This window comes from Notolepis coatsorum (assembly GCF_963971535.1).
Source record: "Notolepis coatsorum genome assembly, chromosome: 17".
Taxonomy (NCBI): domain Eukaryota; kingdom Metazoa; phylum Chordata; class Actinopteri; order Aulopiformes; family Paralepididae; genus Notolepis; species Notolepis coatsorum.
Window position 1 is genome coordinate 4940856 of NC_140181.1, and position 24453 is coordinate 4965308.

The 24453-nt window shown below is 40.0% G+C and overlaps 1 protein-coding gene across 2 annotated transcripts in view; it reads left to right on the top strand.

Moving 5' to 3' along the window:
• Window positions 1–1242: 1242 nt before the first annotated feature.
• Window positions 1243–24453, top strand: part of cldn10l2 (claudin 10-like 2) — a 91511-nt gene continuing 68300 nt past the window's right edge. Inside the window, exons 1-2 of one of the 2 annotated variants that reach the window (XM_084333801.1) lie at window positions 1243–2059; window positions 4874–5035. In XM_084333801.1, coding sequence (XP_084189927.1) covers window positions 1828–2059; window positions 4874–5035 — 394 coding nt within the window. In that variant the 5' untranslated portion in view covers window positions 1243–1827. The remainder of the gene's footprint in view (window positions 2060–4873; window positions 5036–24453) is intronic. The other variant, XM_084333800.1, reaches the window with a different exon arrangement.

The window sequence follows — 24453 nt, forward strand, 5'->3', positions numbered from 1 at the left end:
CGCTCCTGAGAGTTGACAGTAAACACCTTCCACGATGGTATTACAATAACCCCCATCAACACGACCAAGCCAACCGCATGTCCTCCTGCCCTGCTCACCAACTGTCAGCCAATGAACTGAAACAACGCCTGCCGCGAGACAGACAGTTGCGAGGTGAGCGCGTGTCAACATGCTGGTCCACTGGCGCGTCAACATCCCGCCTGCCGCGAGACAGACAGTGAGCGCGTCAACATGCTGGTTCACTCAATAGCATAAAACTGCAGTGCCGCAGCCCCATACGTAGGAGGGGCCTGTACTGTGCGTTGGGGGCCTGTACTGTTCGTTGGGGGCCTGTACTGTTCGTTGGGGGCCCGTACTGTGCGTTGGGGGCCCGTACTGTGCGTTGGGGGCCTGTACTGTGCGGTGCACTACTGCGCATGCGAGAAACAAAGTTAAGTAATTCTAATCTAGTCTAAGGGTTAAATTTAGGCTCTCATCCAGAAGAGGTTAAGTTTAGAGTAACAGTCAGGGCTGGTAATCCAATTGATATTCAGTTTAAGATAAAAAAAAATTCTAGTCTATAGACAATTGGTTGCATTGAATGCTTTATTTGGTTACTCCTAATCCAATTGATATTCAGTTTAAGACAAAAATATTTTGGACATTAGGTCCTATTTTCCGTATGTTATTTTATGTTCCGTATGTTACTTTATGTTTCTAGTGTCCTATATTATATGTTACTTTGTCTCTTGCATGCGCAGTAGTGCACCGCACAGTACCGGCCCCCAACGCACAGTACAGGCCCCCAACGCACAGTACAGGCCCCTCCAACTGCAGTTTTACCCTACTCGACAGGCGCGAGGTGAGCGCGTGTCAACATGCTGGTCCACTGGTCACAGTAGGAGCGCCCAGCAGAACAGACATCAGTCTATTCCGCTTAGTCATGTAGTTGAGTATACAACACGCATGCAGGTGTCCTGGATATACGAGCCTCTTTCACTCTTTTTTGTTGCTTTATTACTTGGATTTTATAAAAAAAGAAATTACTGCATTTTGAAAAGTAGTAAAGGTACTAGTTGTAGTATAGTAGTAGTAGTAGTAATAGTACTACAGTAGTGGTGTTAGTAATATCAGTAGTACTAGTAGTAGTGGTGTTAGTAATATCAGTAGTACTAGTAGTAGTGGTGTTAGTAATAGCAGTAGTACTAGTAGTAGTGGTGTTAGTAATAGCAGTAGTACTAGTAGTAGTGGTGTTAGTAATAGCAGTAGTACTAGTAGTAGTGGTATTAGTAATAGCAGTAGTAGTAGTAGTATTTCACAGGACGTGCCTGTAGTAGAGTATACCCACCTATCAGCCATTGCTCTCTACGGGAAGGTGTGGTCACAGTAGCCTCTATACCAACCTCCTGGTGACTGTATAGGCTACCCACCTCCTCACTATTCGCCAGATTCTGGCCCGCCACACACCTTCATAGGAGCGCTCCCTGGGGCTACAGGACCGATTCTGGCCCGCCACACACCTTCATAGGAGCGCTCCCTGGGGCTACAGGACAGATTCTGGCCCGCCGCCACACACCTTCATAGAAGCGCTCCCTGGAGCTACAGGACCGATTCTGGCCCGCCACACACCTTCATAGGAGCGCTCCCTGGAGCTAAAGGACTGATTCTGGCCCGCCGCCACACACCTTCATAGGAGCGCTCCCTGGGGCTACAGGACTGATTCTGGCCCGCCGCCACACACCTTCATAGGAGCGCTCCCTGGGGCTACAGGACTGATTCTGGCCCACCGCCACACACCTTCATAGGAGCGCTCCCTGGGGCTGTGTTCCCCGTCCTAATCGGGCAGAAATGAGGAAGCGCCTGATCCAAGTGTTTGGCTTCCTGATCTCGACGCTGGGGTGGCTGTTTGTGCTGTGCACCATGGCCATGGACTACTGGAGGATCGTGCAGATAGGCGGCCAGGGAGGGTCCTACATCATCAAGGTGGCCTGGTACTGGTCCAACCTGTGGAAGGACTGTTTCACAGACTCCACTGCAATAACCAACTGCAGGGACTACCCTGTCCTCTGGTCCGTCACAGGTAAGTTCTCATATGTTTCATATGTCCTGTACTGAAAACATTCAAGATATTTCTTAGGGTATTTTTATTTAAATTTTTTAATGTTTTTTTTACGGGCAGTCCGGTAGAGAGAGATTGGGAGAGTAGGAAATGGGAGACAGAGCGGGGGAAGACATTCGGCAAAGAATGCCGGGTCCGGGAATCGAACCCCGGTCGGCCGTGCCGCGACGCAGCGCGTTACGTGGTTTCGCCACTTGGGTGCCCCATTTCTTAGGGTATCTCTGCTTTATTTAAATGTTACTTGTCCTTTCGGACAAGTTATGTTTTTGTAGGTTTTTATTGATTTTTTTTGCTACCGGGCAGTCCGAGAGAGAGAGAGAGAGAGAGAGAGAGAGAGAGAGAGAGAGAGAGAGAGAGAGAGAGAGAGAGAGAGAGAGAAGGAATGGGAGATAGAGCGGGGAAGACATTTGGCAAAGAGCACCGGATCCGGGAGTCGAACCGTGTAGCACCGTAGTGCTGTATGCGGTGCGCCACTGGGGCGCCCTATTTCTGCTTTATTTGATGGGACAGTGAGTGACAGGAAATCAGGGACAGAGAGAAGGAGGATGACATGCAACAAAGGTCTTAGGCCAGATTCCATCCCAGGACGTTGCGGTTGCATGGTATGAGCCTCATGTGAGGTGAGGAGCCAGCAGGACACACAGGATAGATTAAATACATGCAGATGTCTTTTGAAAAGTCAAACCGTGGACGTTTAGTTCAAAATAAATGTATTTAACCAGCTGGTTGTATAGGTGCCTAAACCTTTTCCACCCATGACCTTAACTTAACCCTAACCAGTATTTTAAAGTAAGTAAGTAAGTAAGTAAGTTTAAAGTAATTTACTACTGGGGTGTAAAAAGTACCCAGAAATTATACTTAAGTGAAAGTATGGGTACCGTCTCAAAATCGTACTAGAGTAAAAGTCAGAGTATCTGGCTAAAAACACACTTGAGTAAAAGTCCCCACCCCGCCTACCCACCCCCACCCCACCCCACCCACCCAACCACCTCCAATGTACAGCTCCACCACCGCACCTACCCCACCTACCCAACCCCCCCCCCCCCCCCCACCTCCTCCAATGTACAGTTTCTTCGTTAAATGTATATACTCTCTTTTTTGTATTAACTCTTTTTGTATCACAAACAGTACTGTATTTGTCAGTCTAAAAGTTTCTACTTTTAAATGTACTTAAGTACTAAAAAGTAAAAGTAAAAACTTTTTTTTATTCCGGGACAATGAAATGTTCCGTTTCGTCCTCTTCATCACTCGTACTATCGTTTGTGGCCATCTTCTGTAGCTCGTCACTCTGACTGTCTATTCTTCTGATAGCAGGTGTTTAATCAAAGATCCCCGCTTTCTAGTCTTGCATAAGTACCAATCAGCATGGGTATGGGCGGGTTCATTTTCCATTGATGGGGATTTGATTGGCTGTTTTTAAATAAAGTGCGGCCTCAGGAATGTTAGTTCGACAAATATACTAATTAAAATGGTTGGACCTGCGAGATTTGTACTTTGTACTAGTTTGTAGGTCTGCATTTTAAATGTAAGGAGTAAAAACTGTATTTTTTTCTCTGAAATGTAATTGAGTAAAGGTACAAGTATACAAACCTAATAATACTCAAGTAAAGTACTATTCCCCAAAAACAGTACTTAAGTATTGTAACGAAGTACAATTACTCAAGTACTTTACACCCCTGCTACTGAGTAATAGTGCTAATCAGATGTATGTACAGAATTATAGTATAATATGTACACAGTGATACAAGTATAAAGACAGTATGGCAGCGTAACTAGTAAGAGTAGGTAACGGATATGTACAGATATATAGTATCTACAGATATGTAAAAAATGATTATATGCAGGTAAGTAGACAGGTGTGGATTGATAATTATACACTGAGAATAAATGTATATATATGGTATATTAGGGCTGACCTTCGAATTTCTTTTTGGCATTCTAAGCTTCGGGGCCGAGATTCGATTTTAATTCGAAGCTTCAAGAAAAAAATTATTATTATAATAATACATCGAAAATTATCTTGTGGGACTTGTACAGCACTTTGTTCAACTTTGTCACTGCTGTAAAGTTTAAACCTTTTTAAATCTTAGACAAACGAAACACTTTGCTTTCATGAAGTATTGTAAGCCGTCATTTGAGGCTTTATAAAAGCAGCACAATGAACACAAATCTGTCAGTGCCGAGTCCGACCTCATCTTAAATAACAAACAGCATTGCTTGTTGTAGTTAACAAAGAGAGGCAGAGTTGATTTAGCAAAAAAAAAAAAAAAAAAAAAAATTGTAATATATATTCGAATTTTATTTTTTTATTCGAATCCCATGCCCATCGAACGAAGCTTCGAAGCGTCGAAGTATTTAAGACAGCCCTATGGTATATACAGCATTATTGTACATGATATCATACAAAGCTATGGGTTATATGCTGGTGTATAAGTAAGTATATAGTGGGATTATATGCAAGTATATTCAGACAAGTGTGTATATATATATGTATATATAAATGTTAAGTGGAAAGTTTTTAACAAAATGTGCAAAATGTATTTGAGCAATTATTATAATTTTCTTTTTATTATTATTATTATTATTATTATTATTATTATTATTATTTATTATTTATTATTATTATTATTATTATTATTATTATTATTATTATTATTATTATTATTATTATTATTATTATTATTATTATTATTATTATATTATTATTATTATTATTATTATTATTATTATTATTATTATTATTACATACTTTTTTAATTAGATTATTTCTTCCAGCCTACATCCAGGGAGTGAGGGGGCTGATGATGTGTGGCTTAACGCTTGGCTTCTTCGGTGCCATCTTCTGCTTCCTGGGGATGGAGTGCACCTACATCGGAGGGAAGGAGAAGACCAAGGACAAGCTGCTACTGGCAGGTTCTGTGTTCCACTGTGTTGGTGGTGAGTCCACTGTTACTGCTACTGGCAGGGTCTGTGTTCCACTGTGTTGGTGGTGAGTCCACTGTGGAGCTGTAGACTGTTGAGCTGTATTGTAGACTATTGAGCTGTAGACCGTTGAGCTGTAGACTGTTGAGCTGTAGACCGTTGAGCTGTATTGTAGACTATTGAGCTGTACTGTAGACTATTGAGCTGTACTGTAGACTATTGAGCTGTACTGTAGACTGTTGAGCTGTAGACTGTTGAGCTGTATTGTAGACTATTGAGCTGTACTGTAGACTATTGAGCTGTACTGTAGACTATACAGTGTTGAGCTGTACTGTAGACTATTGAGCTGTACTGTAGACTATTGAGCTGTACTGTACTGTAGACTATTGAGCTGTACTGTAGACTATTGAGCTGTACTGTAGACTGTTGAGGTGTACTGTAGACTATTGAGCTGTATTGTAGACGATTGAGCTGTATTGTAGACTGTTGAGCTGTAGACTGTTGAGCTGTACTGTAGACTATTGAGCTGTAGACTATTGAGCTGTATTGTAGACTATTGAGCTGTACTGTAGACTGTTGAGCTGTATTGTAGACTAATGAGCTGTATTGTAGACTATTGAGCTGTATTGTAGACTATTGCGCTATATTGTAGACTATTGAGCTGTATTGTAGACTATTGAGCTGTATTGTAGACTGTTGAGCTCTACTGTAGACTATTGAGCTGTACTGTAGACTGTTGAGCTGTATTGTAGACTATTGACTGTATTGTAGACTATTGAGCTGTAGACTGTTGAGCTGTATTGTAGACTATTGAGCTGTACTGTAGCCGATTGAGCTCTATTGTAGACTATTGAGCTGTACTGTAGACTATTGAGCTGTATTGTAGACTGTTGAGCTGTATTGTAGACTGTTGAGCTGTATTGTAGACTATTGAGCTGTACTGTAGACTATTGAGCTGTATTGTAGACTGTTGAGCTGTATTGTAGACTGTTGGGCTGTATTGTAGACTATTGAGCTGTACTGTAGACTATTGAGCTGTATTGTAGACTGTTGAGCTGTATTGTAGATTGTTGGGCTGTATTGTAGACTATTGAGCTGTACTGTAGACCATTGAGCTGTACTGTAGACCATTGAGCTGTACTGTAGACTATTGAGCTGTATTGTAGACTGTTGAGCTGTATTGTAGACTGTTGAGCTGTATTGTAGACTATTGAGCTGTACTGTAGACTGTTGAGCTGTACTGTAGACTATTGAGTTGTAGACTGTTGAGCTGTACTGTAGACTATTGAGCTGTATTGTAGACTATTGAGCTGTACTGTATACTGTTGAGCTGTACTGTAGACTGTTGAGCTGTACTGTAGACTGTTGAGCTGTATTGTAGACTAATGAGCTGTACTGTAGACTGTTGAACTGTATTGTAGACTATTGAGCTGTATTGTAGACTATTGAGCTGTACTGTAGACTGTTGAGCTGTACTGTAGACTGTTGAGCTGTATTGTAGACTGTTGAGCTGTATTGTAGACTATTGAGCTGTATTGTAGACTGTTGAGCTCTACTGTAGACTATTGAGCTGTACTGTAGACTGTTGAGCTGTATTGTAGACTATTGAGCTGTATTGTAGACTGTTGAGCTGTAGACTATTGAGCTGTACTGTAGACTATTGAGCTGTATTGTAGACGATTGAGCTGTATTGTAGACTGTTGAGCTGTAGACTGTTGAGCTGTACTGTAGACTATTGAGCTGTAGACTATTGAGCTGTATTGTAGACTATTGAGCTGTACTGTAGACTGTTGAGCTGTATTGTAGACTAATGAGCTGTATTGTAGACTATTGAGCTGTATTGTAGACTATTGAGCTATATTGTAGACTATTGAGCTGTATTGTAGACTATTGAGCGGTATTGTAGACTGTTGAGCTCTACTGTAGACTATTGCGCTGTACTGTAGACTATTGAGCTGTATTGTAGACTGTTGAGCTGTATTGTAGACTGTTGAGCTGTATTGTAGACTATTGACTCTATTGTAGACTATTGAGCTGTATTGTAGACTAGTGAGCTGTACTGTAGACTATTGAGCTGTACTGTAGACTATTGAACTGTATTGTAGACTGTTGAGCTGTATTGTAGACTGTTGAGCTGTATTGTAGACTATTGAGCTGTACTGTGGACTATTGACTGTATTGTAGACTGTTGAGCTGTATTGTAGACTGTTGAGCTGTATTGTAGACTGTTGAGCTGTAGACTGTTGAGCTGTACTGTAGACTATTGAGCTGTAGACTATTGAGCTGTATTGTAGACTCTTGAGCTGAACTGTAGACTGTTGAGCTGTATTGTAGACTAATGAGCTGTATTGTAGACTATTGCGCTGTATTGTAGACTGTTGAGCTATATTGTAGACTATTGAGCTGTATTGTAGACTGTTGAGCTGTATTGTAGACTGTTGAGCTGTACTGTAGACTATTGAGCTGTACTGTAGACTATTGAGCTGTATTGTAGACTATTGAGCTGTATTGTAGACTGTTGAGCTGTATTGTAGACTATTGACTGTATTGTAGACTAGTGGTCTGTATTGTAGACTAGTGAGCTGTACTGTAGACTATTGAGCTGTACTGTAGACTATTGAGCTATATTGTAGACTATTGAGCTGTATTGTAGACTGTTGAGCTGTATTGTAGACTGTTGAGCTGTACTGTAGACTGTTGAGCTGTATTGTAGACTGTTGAGCTGTACTGTAGACTATTGAGCTGTATTGTAGACTATTGAGCTGTATTGTAGACTGTTGAGCTGTAGACTATTGAGCTGTACTGTAGACTATTGAGCTGTATTGTAGACGATTGAGCTGTATTGTAGACTGTTGAGCTGTAGACTGTTGAGCTGTACTGTAGACTATTGAGCTGTAGACTATTGAGCTGTATTGTAGACTATTGAGCTGTACTGTAGACTGTTGAGCTGTATTGTAGACTAATGAGCTGTATTGTAGACTATTGAGCTGTATTGTAGACTATTGCGCTATATTGTAGACTATTGAGCTGTATTGTAGACTATTGAGCTGTATTGTAGACTGTTGAGCTCTACTGTAGACTATTGAGCTGTACTGTAGACTGTTGCGCTGTATTGTAGACTATTGACTGTATTGTAGACTATTGAGCTGTATTGTAGACTAGTGAGCTGTACTGTAGACTATTGAGCTGTACTGTAGACTGTTGAGCTGTATTGTAGACTATTGAGCTGTATTGTAGACTATTGAGCTGTAGACTGTTGAGCTGTACTGTAGACTATTGAGCTGTATTGTAGACTATTGAGCTGTACTGTAGACTATTGAGCTCTATTGTAGACTATTGAGCTGTACTGTAGACTATTGAGCTGTATTGTAGACTGTTGAGCTGTATTGTAGACTGTTGAGCTGTATTGTAGACTATTGAGCTGTACTGTAGACTATTGAGCTGTATTGTAGACTGTTGAGCTGTATTGTAGACTATTGAGCTGTATTGTAGACTATTGCGCTGTATTGTAGACTGTTGAGCTGTACTGTAGACTGTTGAACTGTATTGTAGACTGTTGAGCTGTATTGTAGACTATTGAGCTGTATTGTAGACTATTGAGCTGTACTGTAGACTGTTGAGCTGTACTGTAGACTATTGAGCGGTATTGTAGACTGTTGAGCTCTACTGTAGACTATTGCGCTGTACTGTAGACTATTGAGCTGTATTGTAGACTGTTGAGCTGTATTGTAGACTGTTGAGCTGTATTGTAGACTATTGACTCTATTGTAGACTATTGAGCTGTATTGTAGACTAGTGAGCTGTACTGTAGACTATTGAGCTGTACTGTAGACTATTGAACTGTATTGTAGACTGTTGAGCTGTATTGTAGACTGTTGAGCTGTATTGTAGACTATTGAGCTGTACTGTGGACTATTGACTGTATTGTAGACTGTTGAGCTGTATTGTAGACTGTTGAGCTGTATTGTAGACTGTTGAGCTGTAGACTGTTGAGCTGTACTGTAGACTATTGAGCTGTAGACTATTGAGCTGTATTGTAGACTCTTGAGCTGAACTGTAGACTGTTGAGCTGTATTGTAGACTAATGAGCTGTATTGTAGACTATTGCGCTGTATTGTAGACTGTTGAGCTATATTGTAGACTATTGAGCTGTATTGTAGACTGTTGAGCTGTATTGTAGACTGTTGAGCTGTACTGTAGACTATTGAGCTGTACTGTAGACTATTGAGCTGTATTGTAGACTATTGAGCTGTATTGTAGACTGTTGAGCTGTATTGTAGACTATTGACTGTATTGTAGACTAGTGGTCTGTATTGTAGACTAGTGAGCTGTACTGTAGACTATTGAGCTGTACTGTAGACTATTGAGCTATATTGTAGACTATTGAGCTGTATTGTAGACTGTTGAGCTGTATTGTAGACTGTTGAGCTGTACTGTAGACTGTTGAGCTGTATTGTAGACTGTTGAGCTGTACTGTAGACTATTGAGCTGTATTGTAGACTATTGAGCTGTATTGTAGACTGTTGAGCTGTAGACTATTGAGCTGTACTGTAGACTATTGAGCTGTATTGTAGACGATTGAGCTGTATTGTAGACTGTTGAGCTGTAGACTGTTGAGCTGTACTGTAGACTATTGAGCTGTAGACTATTGAGCTGTATTGTAGACTATTGAGCTGTACTGTAGACTGTTGAGCTGTATTGTAGACTAATGAGCTGTATTGTAGACTATTGAGCTGTATTGTAGACTATTGCGCTATATTGTAGACTATTGAGCTGTATTGTAGACTATTGAGCTGTATTGTAGACTGTTGAGCTCTACTGTAGACTATTGAGCTGTACTGTAGACTGTTGCGCTGTATTGTAGACTATTGACTGTATTGTAGACTATTGAGCTGTATTGTAGACTAGTGAGCTGTACTGTAGACTATTGAGCTGTACTGTAGACTGTTGAGCTGTATTGTAGACTATTGAGCTGTATTGTAGACTATTGAGCTGTAGACTGTTGAGCTGTACTGTAGACTATTGAGCTGTATTGTAGACTATTGAGCTGTACTGTAGACTATTGAGCTCTATTGTAGACTATTGAGCTGTACTGTAGACTATTGAGCTGTATTGTAGACTGTTGAGCTGTATTGTAGACTGTTGAGCTGTATTGTAGACTATTGAGCTGTACTGTAGACTATTGAGCTGTATTGTAGACTGTTGAGCTGTATTGTAGACTATTGAGCTGTATTGTAGACTATTGCGCTGTATTGTAGACTGTTGAGCTGTACTGTAGACTGTTGAACTGTATTGTAGACTGTTGAGCTGTATTGTAGACTATTGAGCTGTATTGTAGACTATTGAGCTGTACTGTAGACTGTTGAGCTGTACTGTAGACTGTTGAGCTGTATTGTAGACTATTGAGCTGTACTGTATACTGTTGAGCTGTACTGTAGACTGTTGAACTGTATTGTAGACTATTGAGCTGTATTGTAGATTATTGAGCTGTATTTTAGACTATTGATCTGTACTGTAGACTGTTGAGCTGTACTGTAGACTATTGAACTGTATTGTAGACTGTTGAGCTGTATTGTAGACTATTGAGCTGTATTGTAGACTGTTGAGCTGTATTGTAGACTATTGAGCTGTAGACTGTTGAGCTGTACTGTAGACTATTGAGCTGTACTGTAGACTATTGAGCTGTAGACTGTTGAGCTGTACTGTAGACTATTGAGCTGTACTGTAGACGATTGAGCTGTACTGTAGACTGTTGAGCTGTACTGTAGACTATTGAGCTGTATTGTAGACTATTGAGCTGTACTGTATACTGTTGAGCTGTACTGTAGACTGTTGAGCTGTACTCTAGACTGTTGAGCTGTATTGTAGACTAATGAGCTGTACTGTAGACTATTGAGCTGTATTGTAGACTATTGAGCTGTACTGTAGACTGTTGAGCTGTATTGTAGACTATTGAGCTGTAGACTGTTGAGCTGTATTGTAGACTATTGAGCTGTTGACTGTTGAGCTGTATTGTAGACTATTGAGCTGTAGACTGTTGAGCTCTATTGTAGACTATTGAGCTGTATTGTAGACTATTGAGCTGTATTGTAGACTATTGAGCTGTATTGTAGACTGTTGAGCTGTACTGTAGACTATTGAGCTGCATTGTAGACTATTGAGCTGTAGACTATTGAGCTGCATTGTAGACTGTTGAGCTGTATTGTAGACTGTTGAGCTGTATTGTAGATTGTTGAGCTGTATTGTAGACTATTGAGCTGTAGACTATTGAGCTGTATTGTAGACTGTTGAGCTCTATTGTAGACTATTGAGATGTATTGTAGACTATTGAGCTGTACTGTAGACTATTGAGCTGTATTGTAGACTGTTGAGCTGTATTGTAGACTAATGAGCTGTACTGTAGACTGTTGAACTGTATTGTAGACTATTGAGCTGTATTGTAGATTATTGAGCTGTATTTTAGACTATTGATCTGTACTGTAGACTGTTGAGCTGTACTGTAGACTATTGAACTGTATTGTAGACTGTTGAGCTGTATTGTAGACTATTGAGCTGTATTGTAGACTGTTGAGCTGTATTGTAGACTATTGAGCTGTAGACTGTTGAGCTGTACTGTAGACTATTGAGCTGTACTGTAGACTATTGAGCTGTAGACTGTTGAGCTGTACTGTAGACTATTGAGCTGTACTGTAGACGATTGAGCTGTACTGTAGACTGTTGAGCTGTACTGTAGACTATTGAGCTGTATTGTAGACTATTGAGCTGTACTGTATACTGTTGAGCTGTACTGTAGACTGTTGAGCTGTACTGTAGACTGTTGAGCTGTATTGTAGACTAATGAGCTGTACTGTAGACTATTGAGCTGTATTGTAGACTATTGAGCTGTACTGTAGACTGTTGAGCTGTATTGTAGACTATTGAGCTGTAGACTGTTGAGCTGTATTGTAGACTATTGAGCTGTTGACTGTTGAGCTGTATTGTAGACTATTGAGCTGTAGACTGTTGAGCTCTATTGTAGACTATTGAGCTGTATTGTAGACTATTGAGCTGTATTGTAGACTATTGAGCTGTATTGTAGACTGTTGAGCTGTACTGTAGACTATTGAGCTGCATTGTAGACTATTGAGCTGTAGACTATTGAGCTGCATTGTAGACTGTTGAGCTGTATTGTAGACTGTTGAGCTGTATTGTAGACTGTTGAGCTGTATTGTAGACTATTGAGCTGTAGACTATTGAGCTGTATTGTAGACTGTTGAGCTTTATTGTAGACTATTGAGATGTAGACTGTTGAGCTGTACTGTAGACTATTGAGCTGTACTGTAGACTATTGAGCTGTAGACTGTTGAGCTGTACTGTAGACTATTGAGCTGTACTGTAGACGATTGAGCTGTACTGTAGACTGTTGAGCTGTACTGTAGACTATTGAGCTGTATTGTAGACTATTGAGCTGTACTGTATACTGTTGAGCTGTACTGTAGACTGTTGAGCTGTACTGTAGACTGTTGAGCTGTATTGTAGACTAATGAGCTGTACTGTAGACTATTGAGCTGTATTGTAGACTATTGAGCTGTACTGTAGACTGTTGAGCTGTATTGTAGACTATTGAGCTGTAGACTGTTGAGCTGTATTGTAGACTATTGAGCTGTTGACTGTTGAGCTGTATTGTAGACTATTGAGCTGTAGACTGTTGAGCTCTATTGTAGACTATTGAGCTGTATTGTAGACTATTGAGCTGTATTGTAGACTATTGAGCTGTATTGTAGACTGTTGAGCTGTACTGTAGACTATTGAGCTGCATTGTAGACTATTGAGCTGTAGACTATTGAGCTGCATTGTAGACTGTTGAGCTGTATTGTAGACTGTTGAGCTGTATTGTAGACTGTTGAGCTGTATTGTAGACTATTGAGCTGTAGACTATTGAGCTGTATTGTAGACTGTTGAGCTTTATTGTAGACTATTGAGATGTATTGTAGACTATTGAGCTGTACTGTAGACTATTGAGCTGTATTGTAGACTGTTGAGCTGTATTGTAGACTATTGAGCTGTATTGTAGACTGTTGAGCTGTACTGTAGACTATTGAGCTGTACTGTAGACTATTGAGCTGTACTGTAGACTATTGAGCTGCATTGTAGACTATTGAGCTGTATTGTAGACTATTGGGCTGTATTGTAGACTATTGAGCTGTATTGTAGACTGTTGAGCTGTACTGTAGACTGTTGAACTGTATTGTAGACTATTGAGCTGTATTGTAGACTATTGAGCTGTATTGGAGACTATTGAGCTGTACTGTAGACTGTTGAGCTGTACTGCAGACTGTTGAGCTGTATTGTAGACTATTGAGCTGTATTGTAGACTATTGAGCTGTACTGTATACTGTTGAGCTGTACTGTAGACTGTTGAGCTGTACTGTAGACTGTTGAGCTGTATTGTAGACTAATGAGCTGTACTGTAGACTGTTGAACTGTATTGTAGACTATTGAGCTGTATTGTAGATTATTGAGCTGTATTGTAGACTATTGATCTGTACTGTAGACTGTTGAGCTGTACTGTAGACTATTGAACTGTATTGTAGACTGTTGAGCTGTATTGTAGACTATTGAGCTGTATTGTAGACTGTTGAGCTGTATTGTAGACTATTGAGCTGTAGACTGTTGAGCTGTACTGTAGACTATTGAGCTGTACTGTAGACTATTGAGCTGTAGACTGTTGAGCTGTACTGTAGACTATTGAGCTGTACTGTAGACTATTGAGCTGTACTGTAGACTGTTGAGCTGTACTGAAGACTATTGAGCTGTATTGTAGACTATTGAGCTGTACTGTAGACTGTTGAGCTGTACTGTAGACTATTGAACTGTATTGTAGACTGTTGAGCTGTATTGTAGACTATTGAGCTGTATTGTAGACTGTTGAGCTGTATTGTAGACTATTGAGCTGTAGACTGTTGAGCTGTACTGTAGACTATTGAGCTGTACTGTAGACTATTGAGCTGTAGACTGTTGAGCTGTACTGTAGACTATTGAGCTGTACTGTAGACTATTGAGCTGTACTGTAGACTGTTGAGCTGTACTGAAGACTATTGAGCTGTATTGTAGACTATTGAGCTGTACTGTAGACTGTTGAGCTGTACTGTAGACTATTGAACTGTATTGTAGACTGTTGAGCTGTATTGTAGACTAATGAGCTGTACTGTAGACTATTGAGCTGTATTGTAGACTATTGAGCTGTACTGTAGACTGTTGAGCTGTAGACTGTTGAGCTGTATTGTAGACTATTGAGCTGTAGACTGTTGAGCTGTATTGTAGACTATTGAGCTGTAGACTGTTGAGCTCTATTGTAGACTATTGAGCTGTATTGTAGACTATTGAGCTGTATTGTAGACTATTGAGCTGTATTGTAGACTGTTGAGCTGTACTGTAGACTATTGAACTGTAATGTAGACTATACAGTGTTGAGCTGTACTGTAGACTATTGAGCTGTACTGTAGACTATTGAGCTGTACTGTACTGTAGACTATTGAGCTGTACTGTAGACTATTGAGCTGTACTGTAGACTGTTGAGGTGTACTGTAGACTATTGAGCTGTATTGTAGACGATTGAGCTGTATTGTAGACTGTTGAGCTGTAGACTGTTGAGCTGTACTGTAGACTATTGAGCTGTAGACTATTGAGCTGTATTGTAGACTATTGAGCTGTACTGTAGACTGTTGAGCTGTATTGTAGACTAATGAGCTGTATTGTAGACTATTGAGCTGTATTGTAGACTATTGCGCTATATTGTAGACTATTGAGCTGTATTGTAGACTATTGAGCTGTATTGTAGACTGTTGAGCTCTACTGTAGACTATTGAGCTGTACTGTAGACTGTTGAGCTGTATTGTAGACTATTGACTGTATTGTAGACTATTGAGCTGTATTGTAGACTAGTGAGCTGTACTGTAGACTATTGAGCTGTACTGTAGACTGTTGAGCTGTATTGTAGACTATTGAGCTGTATTGTAGACTATTGAGCTGTAGACTGTTGAGCTGTATTGTAGACTATTGAGCTGTACTGTAGCCGATTGAGCTCTATTGTAGACTATTGAGCTGTACTGTAGACTATTGAGCTGTATTGTAGACTGTTGAGCTGTATTGTAGACTGTTGAGCTGTATTGTAGACTATTGAGCTGTACTGTAGACTGTTGAGCTGTACTGTAGACTATTGAACTGTATTGTAGACTGTTGAGCTGTATTGTAGACTAATGAGCTGTACTGTAGACTATTGAGCTGTATTGTAGACTATTGAGCTGTACTGTAGACTGTTGAGCTGTAGACTGTTGAGCTGTATTGTAGACTATTGAGCTGTAGACTGTTGAGCTGTATTGTAGACTATTGAGCTGTAGACTGTTGAGCTCTATTGTAGACTATTGAGCTGTATTGTAGACTATTGAGCTGTATTGTAGACTATTGAGCTGTATTGTAGACTGTTGAGCTGTACTGTAGACTATTGAACTGTACTGTAGACTATACAGTGTTGAGCTGTACTGTAGACTATTGAGCTGTACTGTAGACTATTGAGCTGTACTGTACTGTAGACTATTGAGCTGTACTGTAGACTATTGAGCTGTACTGTAGACTGTTGAGGTGTACTGTAGACTATTGAGCTGTATTGTAGACGATTGAGCTGTATTGTAGACTGTTGAGCTGTAGACTGTTGAGCTGTACTGTAGACTATTGAGCTGTAGACTATTGAGCTGTATTGTAGACTATTGAGCTGTACTGTAGACTGTTGAGCTGTATTGTAGACTAATGAGCTGTATTGTAGACTATTGAGCTGTATTGTAGACTATTGCGCTATATTGTAGACTATTGAGCTGTATTGTAGACTATTGAGCTGTATTGTAGACTGTTGAGCTCTACTGTAGACTATTGAGCTGTACTGTAGACTGTTGAGCTGTATTGTAGACTATTGACTGTATTGTAGACTATTGAGCTGTATTGTAGACTAGTGAGCTGTACTGTAGACTATTGAGCTGTACTGTAGACTGTTGAGCTGTATTGTAGACTATTGAGCTGTATTGTAGACTATTGAGCTGTAGACTGTTGAGCTGTATTGTAGACTATTGAGCTGTACTGTAGCCGATTGAGCTCTATTGTAGACTATTGAGCTGTACTGTAGACTATTGAGCTGTATTGTAGACTGTTGAGCTGTATTGTAGACTGTTGAGCTGTATTGTAGACTATTGAGCTGTACTGTAGACTATTGAGCTGTATTGTAGACTGTTGAGCTGTATTGTAGATTGTTGGGCTGTATTGTAGACTATTGAGCTGTACTGTAGACCATTGAGCTGTACTGTAGACCATTGAGCTGTACTGTAGACTGTTGAGCTGTATTGTAGACTGTTGAGCTGTATTGTAGACTGTTGAGCTGTATTGTAGACTATTGAGCTGTACTGTAGACTGTTGAGCTGTATTGTAGACTGTTGAGCTGTATTGTAGACTATTGAGCTGTACTGTAGACTGTTGAGCTGTATTGTAGACTGTTGAGCTGTATTGTAGACTATTGAGCTGTACTGTAGACTATTGAGCTGTATTGTAGACTATTGAGCTGTATTGTAGACTAATGAGCTGTATTGTAGACTGTTGAGCTGTATTGTAGACTATTGAGCTGTACTGTAGACTGTTGAGCTGTACTGTAGACTGTTGAGCTGTATTGTAGACTGTTGAGCTGTATTGTAGACTATTGAGCTGTATTGTAGACTATTGAGCTGTAGACTGTTGAGCTGTACTGTAGACTATTGAGCTGTATTGTAGACTATTGAGCTGTACTGTAGACTATTGAGCTCTATTGTAGACTATTGAGCTGTACTGTAGACTATTGAGCTGTATTGTAGACTGTTGAGCTGTATTGTAGACTGTTGGGCTGTATTGTAGACTATTGAGCTGTACTGTAGACTATTGAGCTGTATTGTAGACTGTTGAGCTGTATTGTAGACTGTTGGGCTGTATTGTAGACTATTGAGCTGTACTGTAGACTATTGAGCTGTACTGTAGACTATTGAGCTGTATTGTAGACTGTTGAGCTGTATTGTAGACTGTTGAGCTGTATTGTAGACTATTGAGCTGTACTGTAGACTGTTGAGCTGTACTGTAGACAATTGAGCTGTAGACTGTTGAGCTGTACTGTAGACTATTGAGCTGTATTGTAGACTATTGAGCTGTACTGTATACTGTTGAGCTGTACTGTAGACTGTTGAGCTGTACTGTAGACTGTTGAGCTGTATTGTAGACTAATGAGCTGTACTGTAGACTGTTGAACTGTATTGTAGACTATTGAGCTGTATTGTAGACTGTTGAGCTGTATTGTAGACTATTGACTGTATTGTAGACTATTGAGCTGTATTGTAGACTAGTGAGCTGTACTGTAGACTATTGAGCTGTACTGTAGACTATTGAACTGTATTGTAGACTGTTGAGCTGTATTGTAGACTGTTGAGCTGTATTGTAGACTGTTGAGCTGTATTGTAGACTGTTGAGCTGTAGACTGTTGAGCTGTATTGTAGACTATTGAGCTGTACTGTAGACTGTTGAGCTGTATTGTAGACTAATGAGCTGTCTTGTAGACTATTGGTCTGTATTGTAGACTAGTGAGCTGTACTGTAGACTATTGAGCTGTACTGTAGACTATTGAACTGTATTGTAGACTGTTGAGCTGTATTGTAGACTGTTGAGCTGTATTGTAGACTGTTGAGCTGTATTGTAGACTATTGAGCTGTACTGTAGACTGTTGAGCTGTATTGTAGACTGTTGAGCTGTATTGTATACTATTGAACTGTACTGTAGACTGTTGAGCTGTATTGTAGACTGTTGAGCTGTATTGTAGACTATTGAGCTGTACTGTAGACTATTGAGCTGTATTGTAGACTATTGAGCTGTATTGTAGACTAATGAGCTGTATTGTAGACTGTTGAGCTGTATTGTAGACTATTGAGCTGTACTGTAGACTGTTGAGCTGTACTGTAGACTGTTGAGCTGTATTGTAGACTGTTGAGCTGTATTGTAGACTATTGAGCTGTATTGTAGACTATTGAGCTGTAGACTGTTGAGCTGTACTGTAGACTATTGAGCTGTATTGTAGACTATTGAGCTGTACTGTAGACTATTGAACTCTATTGTAGACTATTGAGCTGTACTGTAGACTATTGAGCTGTATTGTAGACTGTTGAGCTGTATTGTAGACTGTTGGGCTGTATTGTAGACTATTGAGCTGTACTGTAGACTATTGAGCTGTATTGTAGACTGTTGAGCTGTATTGTAGACTGTTGGGCTGTATTGTAGACTATTGAGCTGTACTGTAGACTATTGAGCTGTACTGTAGACTATTGAGCTGTATTGTAGACTGTTGAGCTGTATTGTAGACTGTTGAGCTGTATTGTAGACTATTGAGCTGTACTGTAGACTGTTGAGCTGTACTGTAGACTATTGAGCTGTAGACTGTTGAGCTGTACTGTAGACTATTGAGCTGTATTGTAGACTATTGAGCTGTACTGTATACTGTTGAGCTGTACTGTAGACTGTTGAGCTGTACTGTAGACTGTTGAGCTGTATTGTAGACTAATGAGCTGTACTGTAGACTGTTGAACTGTATTGTAGACTATTGAGCTGTATTGTAGACTGTTGAGCTGTACTGTAGACTATTGAGCTGTATTGTAGACTATTGAGCTGTACTGTATACTGTTGAGCTGTACTGTAGACTGTTGAGCTGTACTGTAGACTGTTGAGCTGTATTGTAGACTAATGATCTGTACTGTAGACGATTGAGCTGTATTGTAGACTATTGAGCTGTATTGTAGACTGTTGAGCTGTACTGTAGACTGTTGAGCTGTATTGTAGACTGTTGAGCTGTATTGTAGACTGTTGAGCTGTACTGTAGACTATTGAGCTGTATTGTAGACTGTTGAGCTGTATTGTAGACTGTTGAGCTGTATTGTAGACTGTTGAGATGTATTGTAGACTAGTGAGCTGTACTGTAGACTATTGAGCTGTATTGTAGACTGTTGAGCTGTACTGTAGACTGTTGAGCTGTATTGTAGACTGTTGAGCTGTATTGTAGACTGTTGAGCTGTGCTGTAGACTATTGAGCTGTATTGTAGACTATTGAGCTGTATTGTAGACTGTTGAGCTGTAGACTGTTGAGCTGTATTGTAGACTGTTGAGCTGTATTGTAGACTGTTGAGCTGTACTGTAGACTATTGAGCTGTATTGTAGACTATTGAGCTGTATTGTAGACTGTTGAGCTGTAGACTATTGAGCTGTACTGTAGACTATTGAGCTGTACTGTAGACTGTTGAGCTGTACTGTAGACTGTTGAGCTGTATTGTAGACTGTTGAGCTGTATTGTAGACTATTGAGCTGTATTGTAGACTATTGAGCTGTAGACTGTTGAGCTGTACTGTAGACTATTGAGCTGTATTGTAGACTATTGAGCTGTACTGTAGACTATTGAGCTCTATTGTAGACTATTGAGCTGTACTGTAGACTATTGAGCTGTATTGTAGACTGTTGAGCTGTATTGTAGACTGTTGGGCTGTATTGTAGACTATTGAGCTGTACTGTAGACTATTGAGCTGTATTGTAGACTGTTGGGCTGTATTGTAGACTATTGAGCTGTACTGTAGACTATTGAGCTGTACTGTAGACTATTGAGCTGTATTGTAGACTGTTGAGCTGTATTGTAGACTGTTTAGCTGTATTGTAGACTATTGAGCTGTACTGTAGACTGTTGAGCTGTACTGTAGACTATTGAGCTGTATTGTAGACTATTGAGCTGTACTGTATACTGTTGAGCTGTACTGTAGACTGTTGAGCTGTACTGTAGACTGTTGAGCTGTATTGTAGACTAATTATCTGTACTGTAGACGATTGAGCTGTATTGTAGACTATTGAGCTGTACTGTAGACTGTTGAGCTGTATTGTAGACTATTGAGCTGTAGACTGTTGAGCTGTATTGTAGACTATTGAGCTGTAGACTGTTGAGCTGTATTGTAGACTATTGAGCTGTAGACTGTTGAGCTCTATTGTAGACTATTGAGCTGTATTGTAGACTATTGAGCTGTATTGTAGACTGTTGAGCTGTATTGTAGACTATTGAGCTGTACTGTAGACTGTTGAGCTGTATTGTAGACTGTTGAGCTGTATTGTAGACTGTTGAGCTGTATTGTAGACTATTGAGCTGTATTGTAGACTATTGAGCTGTAGACTGTTGAGCTGTACTGTAGACTATTGAGCTGTATTGTAGACTATTGAGCTGTACTGTAGACTATTGAGCTCTATTGTAGCCTATTGAGCTGTACTGTAGACTATTGAGCTGTATTGTAGACTGTTGAGCTGTATTGTAGAATGTTGAGCTGTATTGTAGACTATTGAGCTGTACTGTAGACTATTGAGCTGTATTGTAGACTATTGAGCTGTACTGTAGACTATTGAGCTCTATTGTAGACTATTGAGCTGTACTGTAGACTATTGAGCTGTATTGTAGACTGTTGAGCTGTATTGTAGACTGTTGGGCTGTATTGTAGACTATTGAGCTGTACTGTAGACTATTGAGCTGTATTGTAGACTGTTGAGCTGTATTGTAGACTGTTGGGCTGTATTGTAGACTATTGAGCTGTACTGTAGACTATTGAGCTGTACTGTAGACTATTGAGCTGTATTGTAGACTGTTGAGCTGTATTGTAGACTGTTGAGCTGTATTGTAGACTATTGAGCTGTACTGTAGACTGTTGAGCTGTACTGTAGACTATTGAGCTGTAGACTGTTGAGCTGTACTGTAGACTATTGAGCTGTATTGTAGACTATTGAGCTGTACTGTATACTGTTGAGCTGTACTGTAGACTGTTGAGCTGTACTGTAGACTGTTGAGCTGTATTGTAGACTAATGAGCTGTACTGTAGACTGTTGAACTGTATTGTAGACTATTGAGCTGTATTGTAGACTATTGAGCTGTACTGTAGACTGTTGAGCTGTACTGTAGACTGTTGAGCTGTACTGTAGACTGTTGAGCTGTATTGTAGACTGTTGAGCTGTATTGTAGACTATTGAGCTGTATTGTAGACTATTGAGCTGTAGACTGTTGAGCTGTATTGTAGACTATTGAGCTGTACTGTAGACTATTGAGCTCTATTGTAGACTATTGAGCTGTACTGTAGACTATTGAGCTGTACTGTAGACTGTTAAGCTGTATTGTAGACTGTTGAGCTGTATTGTAGACTATTGAGCTGTACTGTAGACTATTGAGCTGTATTGTAGACTGTTGAGCTGTATTGTAGACTGTTGAGCTGTATTGTAGACTAGACTATTGAGCTGTATTGTAGACTGTTGAGCTGTATTGTAGACTGTTGGGCTGTATTGTAGACTATTGAGCTGTACTGTAGACTATTGAGCTGTACTGTAGACTATTGAGCTGTATTGTAGACTGTTGAGCTGTATTGTAGACTGTTGAGCTGTATTGTAGACTATTGAGCTGTACTGTAGACTGTTGAGCTGTACTGTAGACTATTGAGCTGTAGACTGTTGAGCTGTACTGTAGACTATTGAGCTGTATTGTAGACTATTGAGCTGTACTGTATACTGTTGAGCTGTACTGTAGACTGTTGAGCTGTACTGTAGACTGTTGAGCTGTATTGTAGACTGTTGAGCTGTATTGTAGACTGTTGGGCTGTATTGTAGACTATTGAGCTGTAGACTGTTGAGCTGTATTGTAGACTATTGAGCTGTAGACTGTTGAGCTCTATTGTAGACTATTGAGCTGTATTGTAGACTATTGAGCTGTATTGTAGACTGTTGAGCTGTATTGTAGACTATTGAGCTGTACTGTAGACTGTTGAGCTGTATTGTAGACTGTTGAGCTGTATTGTAGACTGTTGAGCTGTATTGTAGACTATTGAGCTGTATTGTAGACTATTGAGCTGTAGACTGTTGAGCTGTACTGTAGACTATTGAGCTGTATTGTAGACTATTGAGCTGTACTGTAGACTATTGAGCTCTATTGTAGCCTATTGGGCTGTACTGTAGACTATTGAGCTGTATTGTAGACTGTTGAGCTGTATTGTAGACTGTTGAGCTGTATTGTAGACTATTGAGCTGTACTGTAGACTATTGAGCTGTATTGTAGACTATTGAGCTGTACTGTAGACTATTGAGCTCTATTGTAGACTATTGAGCTGTACTGTAGACTATTGAGCTGTATTGTAGACTGTTGAGCTGTATTGTAGACTGTTGGGCTGTATTGTAGACTATTGAGCTGTACTGTAGACTATTGAGCTGTATTGTAGACTGTTGAGCTGTATTGTAGACTGTTGGGCTGTATTGTAGACTATTGAGCTGTACTGTAGACTATTGAGCTGTACTGTAGACTATTGAGCTGTATAGAAGACTGTTGAGCTGTATTGTAGACTGTTGAGCTGTATTGTAGACTATTGAGCTGTACTGTAGACTGTTGAGCTGTACTGTAGACTATTGAGCTGTAGACTGTTGAGCTGTACTGTAGACTATTGAGCTGTATTGTAGACTATTGAGCTGTACTGTATACTGTTGAGCTGTACTGTAGACTGTTGAGCTGTACTGTAGACTGTTGAGCTGTATTGTAGACTAATGAGCTGTACTGTAGACTGTTGAACTGTATTGTAGACTATTGAGCTGTATTGTAGACTATTGAGCTGTACTGTAGACTGTTGAGCTGTACTGTAGACTGTTGAGCTGTACTGTAGACTGTTGAGCTGTATTGTAGACTGTTGAGCTGTATTGTAGACTATTGAGCTGTATTGTAGACTATTGAGCTGTAGACTGTTGAGCTGTATTGTAGACTATTGAGCTGTACTGTAGACTATTGAGCTCTATTGTAGACTATTGAGCTGTACTGTAGACTATTGAGCTGTACTGTAGACTGTTAAGCTGTATTGTAGACTGTTGAGCTGTATTGTAGACTATTGAGCTGTACTGTAGACTATTGAGCTGTATTGTAGACTGTTGAGCTGTATTGTAGACTGTTGAGCTGTATTGTAGACTAGACTATTGAGCTGTATTGTAGACTGTTGAGCTGTATTGTAGACTGTTGGGCTGTATTGTAGACTATTGAGCTGTACTGTAGACTATTGAGCTGTACTGTAGACTATTGAGCTGTATTGTAGACTGTTGAGCTGTATTGTAGACTGTTGAGCTGTATTGTAGACTATTGAGCTGTACTGTAGACTGTTGAGCTGTACTGTAGACTATTGAGCTGTAGACTGTTGAGCTGTACTGTAGACTATTGAGCTGTATTGTAGACTATTGAGCTGTACTGTATACTGTTGAGCTGTACTGTAGACTGTTGAGCTGTACTGTAGACTGTTGAGCTGTATTGTAGACTGTTGAGCTGTATTGTAGACTGTTGGGCTGTATTGTAGACTATTGAGCTGTACTGTAGACTATTGAGCTGTATTGTAGACTGTTGAGCTGTATTGTAGACTGTTGGGCTGTATTGTAGACTATTGAGCTGTACTGTAGACTATTGAGCTGTACTGTAGACTATTGAGCTGTATTGTAGACTGTTGAGCTGTATTGTAGACTGTTGAGCTGTATTGTAGACTATTGAGCTGTACTGTAGACTGTTGAGCTGTACTGTAGACTATTGAGCTGTAGACTGTTGAGCTGTACTGTAGACTATTGAGCTGTATTGTAGACTATTGAGCTGTACTGTATACTGTTGAGCTGTACTGTAGACTATTGAGCTGTATTGTAGACTGTTGAGCTGTATTGTAGACTGTTGGGCTGTATTGTAGACTATTGAGCTGTACTGTAGACTATTGAGCTGTACTGTAGACTATTGAGCTGTATTGTAGACTGTTGAGCTGTATTGTAGACTGTTGAGCTGTATTGTAGACTATTGAGCTGTACTGTAGACTGTTGAGCTGTACTGTAGACTATTGAGCTGTAGACTGTTGAGCTGTACTGTAGACTATTGAGCTGTATTGTAGACTATTGAGCTGTACTGTATACTGTTGAGCTGTACTGTAGACTGTTGAGCTGTACTGTAGACTGTTGAGCTGTATTGTAGACTAATGAGCTGTACTGTAGACTGTTGAACTGTATTGTAGACTATTGAGCTGTATTGTAGACTATTGAGCTGTACTGTAGACTGTTGAGCTGTACTGTAGACTGTTGAGCTGTACTGTAGACTGTTGAGCTGTATTGTAGACTGTTGAGCTGCATTGTAGACTATTGAGCTGTATTGTAGACTATTGAGCTGTAGACTGTTGAGCTGTATTGTAGACTATTGAGCTGTACTGTAGACTATTGAGCTCTATTGTAGACTATTGAGCTGTACTGTAGACTATTGAGCTGTACTGTAGACTGTTGAGCTGTATTGTAGACTGTTGAGCTGTATTGTAGACTATTGAGCTGTACTGTAGACTGTTGAG